At 50.3% G+C, this 9,163-nt stretch overlaps 2 protein-coding genes across 2 annotated transcripts in view; both read right to left on the bottom strand.

Annotated features, from left to right (window-relative positions):
* The window catches only part of Il27ra (interleukin 27 receptor subunit alpha), a 13,983-nt gene extending 10,678 nt beyond the window's left edge, over positions 1–3,305 (bottom strand). The window contains exons 1-4 of the mRNA XM_021220710.1: positions 3,186–3,305; positions 2,825–2,942; positions 1,348–1,505; positions 1,098–1,252 (exon numbers count right to left, since the gene is read on the bottom strand). Coding sequence (XP_021076369.1) covers positions 1,098–1,252; positions 1,348–1,505; positions 2,825–2,942; positions 3,186–3,270 — 516 coding nt within the window. The 5' untranslated portion in view covers positions 3,271–3,305. The remainder of the gene's footprint in view (positions 1–1,097; positions 1,253–1,347; positions 1,506–2,824; positions 2,943–3,185) is intronic.
* A 543-nt stretch (positions 3,306–3,848) lies between these two features.
* On the bottom strand, positions 3,849–5,728 carry Rln3 (relaxin 3). The gene is made up of 2 exons (XM_021220856.1): positions 5,525–5,728; positions 3,849–4,113 (listed from the first exon to the last, which is right to left on the bottom strand). Exons 1-2 carry the CDS (start codon positions 5,709–5,711, stop codon positions 3,875–3,877), a joined length of 426 nt encoding a protein of 141 aa, XP_021076515.1. The 5' UTR covers positions 5,712–5,728; the 3' UTR covers positions 3,849–3,874.
* Between the last annotated feature and the right edge of the window lie 3,435 nt (positions 5,729–9,163).

The raw sequence follows: 9,163 nt of genomic DNA on the forward strand, positions 1-9,163 counted from the left end.
TGGTTGTGAGCCACCATGTGGTTGCTGGGATTTGAACTCTGGACCTTTGGAAGAGCAGTCGGGTGCTCTTACCCACTGAGCCATCTCACCAGCCCACATCTTATTATTTTTAAACTTTATTTATTATTGTGTATCATTGTGTATATTATATACATGGGGAGGGGGTCAGAGGACAAGTATAGAGTAAGTTCTCTCCGGCTACCTTTGTGTGGGTCCCTGAAATCCAATTGAGGTTGTAAAGTGTTCATGACCACTGAGTCATCTCTCTTTTCCTCCACTTCATTTTCTGAGCCAAGTGTCTCACAGACTCTGGTGCTCACTCATTTGTTAGACTGGCGGATGGGTCAGCCCTGAGATCTACCTGGCTGCCTCTGCTGAGGTTACATGGTGCCACCGTGCCCACCTCTTTCACGGGCTGCGGAGCCACATGCTTGTGTGTCAGGTACTGTTTCCCGAGTGATCTCCCAGCCCCTGCCTGCGCGTTGGTCATTTTATTTATTTCCTTTTTTTTTTTTTTTTTTTTGGTTTTTCAAGACAGGGTTTCTCTGTGTAGTCCTGGCTGTCCTGGAATTCACTTTGTAGACCAGGCTGGCCTCAAACTCAGAAATCCACCTGCCTCCCAAATGCTGGGATTAAAGGCGTGCGCCACCACCGCCCGGCTTATTTATTTCCTTTTTTTTGAGACAAAATGTTAACTGATTAAGGAACCCATGCAGGCCAGGTGTGGTGCTGCACACCTTTAATCCCAACATGGGAGGCAGACTTAGATGGATCTCTGTGAGTTTCAGGCTAGCCGGGATCATACAGTGCCCACCCCCCAAAGCTACTTGGGCTGAATTTAGGGATGGCAGCGAAACCCCACCATCCTGGCGCTCAGGAAGACAAAGTTGGAGGACCATGGCTTTGGGCCAGCCTGGCTACATAGCCAGACTCTATCTCAAAAAAGAAGCAACAAATGAACCAAGTTGCCTGTGAGGCCATCTATGCAGGACTTGGGGTGACTCCGTGACAGGCACCAAATGAGACTGTGCTCTGTAGGATTCGGGGTGCTGTCCCATCCACTGCAGAGAGGGTGGGAAGGAAGCCCGGGCACTCACCTGGGTCCATGCAGCCTGGCATTCTTTGTACCGAAACTGACAGATGAGAACTTTCTGCGGTGGCCACACGGGCGGTGCCCACTGCACAGTGGCCTCCAGGGTTGCTTCCTCCGAAATATCCACTTGAGAGAAGATCTGGGGGGTGTCTGGCTTCACTGCAAATGGGGGGCCAGAGCGTGCTGAGCTTGGGCCTTCGGCCACCCTCCCGCGCTCCCTGCACTATGGCTCCCCCCAACTCATGCTTCATTACTTTGGGTCTCCAGGTTTACAGAAACAGGGGACCAGAGAGGCTGTCCCTCTTGTGTTCCCCAGATGAGAAGTTTGTCAGCCATGGTGAACTGTTCCCGGGGAATGGTCACCCAGCTCTGTCTGGAAGGCACCTTCACCTCCCGGACTCTATTGGGATGGCTGTGAGGAGAGATGGGAAGAGATGCATGTTGGAACAACCTAAGCCACAGGCTAAGCTTCCAGCCCTGCGCCGACTTCATGCCTCACCCTGCTCTGCTGGGGTCTGAATCCCTTGCTTTGTTTTGTTTTGTTTTGTTTTGTTTTGTTGTTTTTTGTTTTTTGAGACAGGGTTTCTCTGTGTAGCGTTGGCTGTCCTGGAACTCAGAAATCCACCTGCCTCTGTCTCCCGAGTGCTGGGATTAAAGGCGTGCGCCACCATGCCCGGCTTGAATCCCTTGCTCTTAAGTCAACACTGTGGCCTGAGGAGAGTGACTTAACCTTTCTGTTCTTCTTCTTCAAAAGGTGTGCAGTACACCTACCTTCTGAAAGAACTCAACAGTGGGCCGGGTGATACCTGACAGTTCACACCTGACAGTTCACACCTGACAGTTCACAGCTGTCATCCCAGCACAGGGGAGACGAAAGCAGGATTGATAGAGGCCAGCTTCACACGGTAAGAACCCTGTCTCAGAAAACATGCTGTCCTTCATGGCTCCTCCCGAAGTGCTTTTTCTTTGTCCTTTACTTAGCACAATTGAAATGAAGTTTCCAGACACACTTTTCCCTGGACCCTGCACCCCAAACCGCACCAGAATCAGCTTTTGTTGTTGTGATTACAAGTGCTAGACTGACTTTTTTTTTTTTTTGAGACAGGGTTTCTCTGTATAGCTCTGGCTGTCCTGGAACTCACTCTGTAGATCAGGCTGGCCTCGAACTCAGAGATCCGCCTGCCTCTGCCTTCCCAGTGCTGGGATTAAAGGCATGTCTTTTCGTTTTTTTGTTTTTTTTGTTTTGACAGAGTTTCTTTCAGCCCAGGCTGATCTCAAACTGTTGTGAAGCTGAGGTCACTTTTGAACTCCTGATCTTCTTGCCTCCATCTCCCAAGTGCTGTGGTTGCAGGTGTGTGTCACCATGCTGCTTAGAGTAAGCTAAACTGCTCAGAAAAGTCAAGTGACCTGCCCGATGTCATACAACAACAATATAAACCTGCTTTCTAGTGCCGGGCAGTTTTTCTCTGCCATGTGCCTACGGCGCTGATGGGCAGAATCAATCATGGCAGGCATGTGTCATCATTACTGTGGGGGTGGGGGTTGAGAGAGGGAAAGTGACTAGACCTGAGTTATGCGGTAAGTGAATGAGTGGGCTAGCTTGAGGGTCCTGAGAGTGTGAACGGAATTCCCAGTAGCTGGACTGAGGGGCGGACGGTGATCCTCTTAACTAAATTCGCTTGAAATCTGAGTGACCACTTTCCGTGCCTCAGTTTCCCCTAGGGTACTCACTATTTCTGACTTTGGTGATACAGCACAGGTGGAGTCTCCAGGTCGCCCAAAGGTTCCCAGGAGCAGTTCAGGATTCCCAGGGGACCGACGCTGTAGCACTGCAGTGGGCCTGGACTGCCTGCAGGGGCGCAGAGAGCCGGGAGGACTGTGGTCAAGTTCCCGGGGCCTGAACTTGCCGGACTGTGGATGCGTCCATCCTCCGGTACCGTGGTAGTGCAGTACCGGAGCACAGGGCCTGGCACGTGCTGGGACGGCGCAGAGGGAGTCCCGGGCCCCTTTCCGTCCTGCTACATCCTGTTGTCGCCTAGTTCCCAATACCCCACAACTGTGACCCGAGCCAGCCACTCACGAAGCTGCTCACCATAGGGCCGCGTCCCAAGCAGCAGCGGTAGCAGCGACAGCAGAAGCTCCAACGGCGTGAGGCGTGCAACCCGGAGCCCGCTCATGGCTCGCAGGGACAAGTGACACCGCCAGGCCTGGGGCTTACAGTCTGCGGGAAGGAAGCCACCCCGCCCCTGGCGGGAAGTCCCCAAATCCGCCCACCCCCAGCAATGATACGCACGCGTGCAAATGCTCAGAACTGAACCTTTATTTTGTGTGGTGGGGAAGTCTGAGTACTGAGGACCTGGCGACCTCAGTCCTGGGGTCTGCAACAGAGTGCTCTGTTTTGGGGACTGAAGAGAGAGGAGAGGTGGGCAGGTTAGCCAGGGACAGTGGCGGCAATTAGGGCCGGATGGGGGGGTGGGGTGGGGGAGGGACTCAACGTAACCAGTTTAAGAAGATGGGCATCTGGTTGCTGCTGGGCTGCTGGGGGTGAGGTTGGGGCGGGGAAGAACTGAGCCATGAAAAACAAGTTTCTGTTTGGCTGGATAGAGGAGGGGCCGGCAGCAAGGTGGGGAAAGGTTGCACGTAGTGTGTGCGTCTTGGCAGAGGGTCTATAAGGAGACAGTGGACCCCTTGGTGCCTCGCCTTGTAGGAATGCTCTTGAACATCGCACAGCAGACAGCAGCTTACGGGCACGGCCCGCTTCTCCATCGCTCAACCCTGATCCTAGCACAAGCTGCTAATTTGGCTCTTGCTACAGCCCCACTCGCAGCAACTGCTGGAAAGGCCAGCCAGGACATCTCTGCTGCCCCGAACCACTCCAGGTGACCCTTGCCAGCTGACTCTACCACCGTAGAAAGCCTGAGGGGATTTGGTCAGGGCCAGCCACTCGCTGGAGCCCACAGCTTCATCCAGCTCGCTGGCCAGGTGCTCTGTATTGGCTTCTCCATCAGCGAAGAAGTCCCCTGCAAAGGCAAAGAGGAAGAATCAGGGCTCAGCCCGCTTCCATCTCCGGTCTGGGGGATCAAGGTTGCGGTTCTGAGTTTGACTTCATCTCCTCCAGGGTTCGAATGCTGGCTCTGTTGTCAGTTTCAGTGCTAAGCGGGACTTTTCCTGTCACAGAGTCCATGCTAGGCTCCCTAAATCAGAATTGTAAATGAGATTACTTGGGTCTCCCTCCTAGGCTCAGTTTTCTTTTTCACAAAGCAGGGGAGGAGGAGAGGAGATGATAATAACTCCTACTTTTTATTTATTTATTTATTTTTTTGTTTGACTTTGTCAGGAGTATCAGACTGGATGCCAGCAAAAGCACAATACCATCAGATACACGAGGAGCACTCAAGTGAACACTGATCACTTATCTTGTTTGCTTTACCGAATTCACTTCTTCCATGCTCTCAGTGACAGCTACTAAGTTTGCTGCTATTGCCCCCTACTTATACTTTGCCCCCTATTTATACTTATTGGGACCCTGGATCCTCATCAGGCTTGCGTGAGGACACAGCCTTTTGGCCATAAAGCTACTTTTTTGAGGCAGGCACACTCCTACCTTTGCTTGCATCCATCATCTGCCCATCATTCACCCACACATCTCTCTTTCATCATCATCATCATCTTTTTCCTCCCCCACCCTATTTTTTGGTTTTGCGATTTTTTTTTTTTTGAGACAGGGTCTTAGGCTGCCCTTGAGTTCATGACTATCCTGCCTCAGCTTCCCAGAGGGTTGGGATTCTAGTCACGTGCCCCAAGCCCGCTGTGTCATTTGTCTCGCCTCTAAGGAGCTGCACTCTCCTGATTGGCCTCCCGCTGCTCCAGTCACACCAAACAGTCTGCCCTGTTAAAGAATTCTGCAAGGTCTCACCCACTGCGTCTACCATTTCACCAGGAATGGTCTCTGCAGGGGGTAGAGAGGCCAGGAGGTGGCGAAATCAAGCCCTGTGCCTAGCATCTCGCTGCTCCCTCTCGGCTGACTGAGATAGAAAACCGGATGTGCCCTCATCCGAAGAGAGGCATCTCAAGGGCAGCGGCACCTCTGTGTGGTGTCATGCTACACACAGCCAGGACTCCGTAAAGGGTAGCCTAATGACTTTCTGATTTCCACACCTCTGCCTGTAACCCCAAGATGCCTGGCTTCCAGATACCTCAGTTGTACCATCCTGGTCCTGAGGAAGCTTAAAGGCCGGCATCGGTGTTTCACTGCACACGGCTAGGCAAGGATTCTACCCTGTAGCCCAGGCTGCCTTTAAATGTGAGTTTTTTCTGTCACCACCTCCCAAGAGTTTGGAACTAACTATGCCTGGCCCATGCAGCCTCTGTCTTGGCTTTGCGCTTACCAGGACACCGGTCCCAGGTTGATTGCCTTCCCTCAGCACTCACCCAGAGAGTCGTGGGCCAAGACGTCCGCCCGGCGCCATCGTGAACCTCCGCAAGTGAAGATGACCGCGCGGATGAACTCCCGACCGCAGAGCTTCACCCCGTAGGGCGCCGGCCTCGCCTCGGCCTGCAGCCCCAGAGCCCCGAGGAGAGCCCAGGAAGCCAGCAGCAGCAGCCCGCGCATTGCCATGATCAGCTGAGATGCCTGCGACCCAGGTGCTCTGTCTGCACCACCTCAGATCACCTATTTATACAGGCTGGCTCCCAGCGCCGCCCGCCCGCTGACCTGGGTTATCTTCGGAGCAGAGGGGAGGCAGTTGGCAACCTGACCTTTACCATCTCCTTGCTAAGAGATAACCTTTCACGCAGACAGGGTGACATGGCTCAGCTCTTTGTCATCTTCCACACCCGTGCAAGTCTCCTGCTTCAGTTTAATACTAAGTTCTGGGGTTATAAGAGGAAGCCACCACCTCTCCTTTCTTCTTAGACAGTATCTCCTAGCCTGGCTATTCTCAAACTCTTCTCGGAGCTGGAGAGATGGCACAGTAGATAAGATGATTTCTGTTCTTCCAGATGGCCTGAGTTTGGTGCCCACTACCCATAGCAGGCAACTCACAATTGTCTGTAACTCCAGCTCCAGGGGATTCGACGCCCCCATCAGGAGCCCACATGCACATGCATATACATACATGCACATATACAGACATAAATAACAATAAAAACCATTTTTACAACAAGTAACTAACTAACTTAAATCAATGTATTTGCTTATTTTACATCCTAACCACAGTTCCCCCCCCCCCAGTCTTTCCCCAGCTCCTCCTGCTCATCTACTCTGCCTCTACTTCTCTTAGGAAAAGAGGGGGGAGGGGGCTCCCACGGATATCAACCAGCCCAGGTATATCAAGTTGCAATAAGACTAGGTGCATCCTCTCCTGTGAGGCTAGAAGAGGCAGCCCAGTAGGAGTAAAAGGTCTCAAAAGCAGACAATCAGGGACAGCCCTGCTCCCACTGTACAACTGTAACATATGTGCAGAGGGCCTAGGTCAGTCCCATGCTTGCTCCCTGGTTGGTGGTTCAGTCTCTGTGAATATATATATACATATATACACATATACATATATACATACAATATACACACATACACACACTTGCGGGTGCGCATGTGTGTGTGTGTTTGTATGTATGTATTTCACAACTTAAAGAAACATTTTCATTGTCCTACAGGACAATTGTGACCCTAGATCTTTTCCTTGGGTCCTGGGGGCCAATTGTACTCCCTGTACTCATGAAGCTGAGGCAAGAGGATTGTGGGAGTGTAGAAGTGAGACCAACATGAGCAATATAATAAGACCATGTCTGAAAACCCAGAATGGGAGGCTAGGAGATGCTCAGTACTATCCTTTTCAGAGAAAGGATATTTGGTTCTCAGCATCCACATTGTTGGGGTGTGGGGGGGATTGGCCCACAGCCACCTGTAACTCCAGTTCAAGAGCATCTAATGCCCTCTTCTGGTCTCCACAGGCACTGCACGCACATGATACACATAAACTCATGCAGGCACACACTGATTCAAGTAATAAATATATTTTTAATAAACAGAACGGTAGAGCACTCATCCTGGGTTCAATCCTCATTGCTGAAAAAAATAAACAAAAATAACAACAAAGATAGGACTCTTCACCAGTGCTGGGTCAGCCAGTGACCTCAAAGCCCTGACTGGCCTCAGGCTCCTGAGTGTTGAGGTCTCAGGTGTGAAACGTCACATTTTGCTTTTAAAAATCTTATTCTTGCTAGGCATGATGGCATACACCCAGTACCCAGGAGCAGAGGCAGGCGGATCTCGGAGTTTGGGGACAGTCTAACTTACATAGTGAGTTCCAGGCCAGTCAGGATTACATTGTGAGACCCTGTCTTTAAAAGCCTAAGTTTGTTTATTGTTTTAGAATTATGTAAGTATATTTATTTATGTGTTTGTGTGTGTGTGTGTGTGTGCATGTGTATGTGTGTTTCTGTGTGAGTGTGTGTATGTGTGTGCACGTCACATTTATGTGGGTTCTTGCAGAGGCCAAAAGTGGGCATCAAACTCTTGGAATTTGAATTACAGGCTTCGCTGCTGACATGGCTGCTGGGAACAAAATGCAGGTCCCCACACAAGAAGAAAATGCTCTTATCACTGTGCTGCTTCTCAGCCCCTCTGCAGTTCTGGGGTGGCCTGGAGAGACAGAGATGGCTCAGAGTTTATGTGTACTGGATGCTCTTCCAGAAGACCCAGGTTTAGTTCCCAGCACCCACATGGCAGCTCACAACCATCAGTAGTTCTATGTCCAGGGAATCTGACGCCCTCTTCTGGCCTCTGCAGGTACCAGACATGCAAATGTTATACAGACAAGCATGCAGGCAAAACACCCATGCACATAGAAAAATTATTTTAAAATAAAAGCCCTGAACCTGTGGTGAATTCTCCCACCCCTACCAGTTATTTTTCTTAGTTTTCTTCCTATGGCAGCAAAAGGGCAGAGATGGGAGAAAGGAGAGGAGAGGAGAGGAGAGGAGAGAGAGAGAGAGAGAGAGAGAGAGAGAGAGAGAGAGAGAGAGAGAGAGAGGAAGAAAAGAAAAGAATGAACAGAATGGGAAGGGAGGGGGTGTATTTTATATACATTGATTATTAGGCTCAGGGCTCTGCACCTGCCATGAAAGGGCCAGCTGCATCCCAAGAACTTAAATTTCTTTTAAAAATTGAGACTTATAATTTCATTTTATCTACTATCTATCTATCTATCTATCTATCTTCTATCTGTCCATCCATCCATCCATCCATCCACCCACCCACCCTCCCACCCATCCATCTAATGAGGATGTGTGCCATGGTGTGCATGTGGAGGTTGGAGAACAACTTACAGAGGTCAGCTCTCTTATTCCACCACGTGAATCCTGGGACTTGAACCCAGGCTTGGTGGCAGGCACCTTTATCCACCCAGACATCTTGCCAGCTCTCCCTGCCACTGCCGTCTTACTCAAGACAGGGTCTCACTGAGTTGTCAGGTTGACCTCGAGCTTATTCTGTAGCCTAAATTGGCCTTAATTTTGCTCTCCTCCTGCTTCAGCCTTCCCAGTAGCTGGACCTACAGTGTTTCCTCCAGCAGCCGGCTGGGAAGTTCAGCCAACAGCTTCCCAGCGCTGCTCTGCAGTGCTTGTCTGCAACAGCTGATGTCAGAATTTCTTGTTTGTTTGTTTGTTTGTTTCCAGACAGGGTTTCTCTGTGTAGCCCTGGAATTCACTCTGTAAACCAGGCTGGTCTTGAACTCAGAGACCTACCTGCCTCTACCTCTCCAGTCTAGGAATAAAGGAGTGTGCTGCCGCCGCCGCTGCCTGATTTCATGCTTTCAATGAGATGTCAACTCGACATCCTTAAATTCTTTCTTTTAAAATTTCTTTATTTTTATTTTTTGTTCTTTTAAAATTTCTTAAATATTCTTTTAGATTTATTTCATGTGTACGAGTGTTTTTCATTTCTTTTCTTTTTCTTTCTTTCTTTTTTTTTTTTTTTTTTGGTTTTTTTCGAGACAGGGTTTCTCTGTGTAGCCCTGGCTGTCTTGGAACTCACTCTGTAGACCATGCTGGCCTTGAACTCAGAAATCC

This window comes from Mus pahari, chromosome 20 (genome assembly GCF_900095145.1).
Source record: "Mus pahari chromosome 20, PAHARI_EIJ_v1.1, whole genome shotgun sequence".
Lineage (NCBI taxonomy): Eukaryota > Metazoa > Chordata > Mammalia > Rodentia > Muridae > Mus > Mus pahari.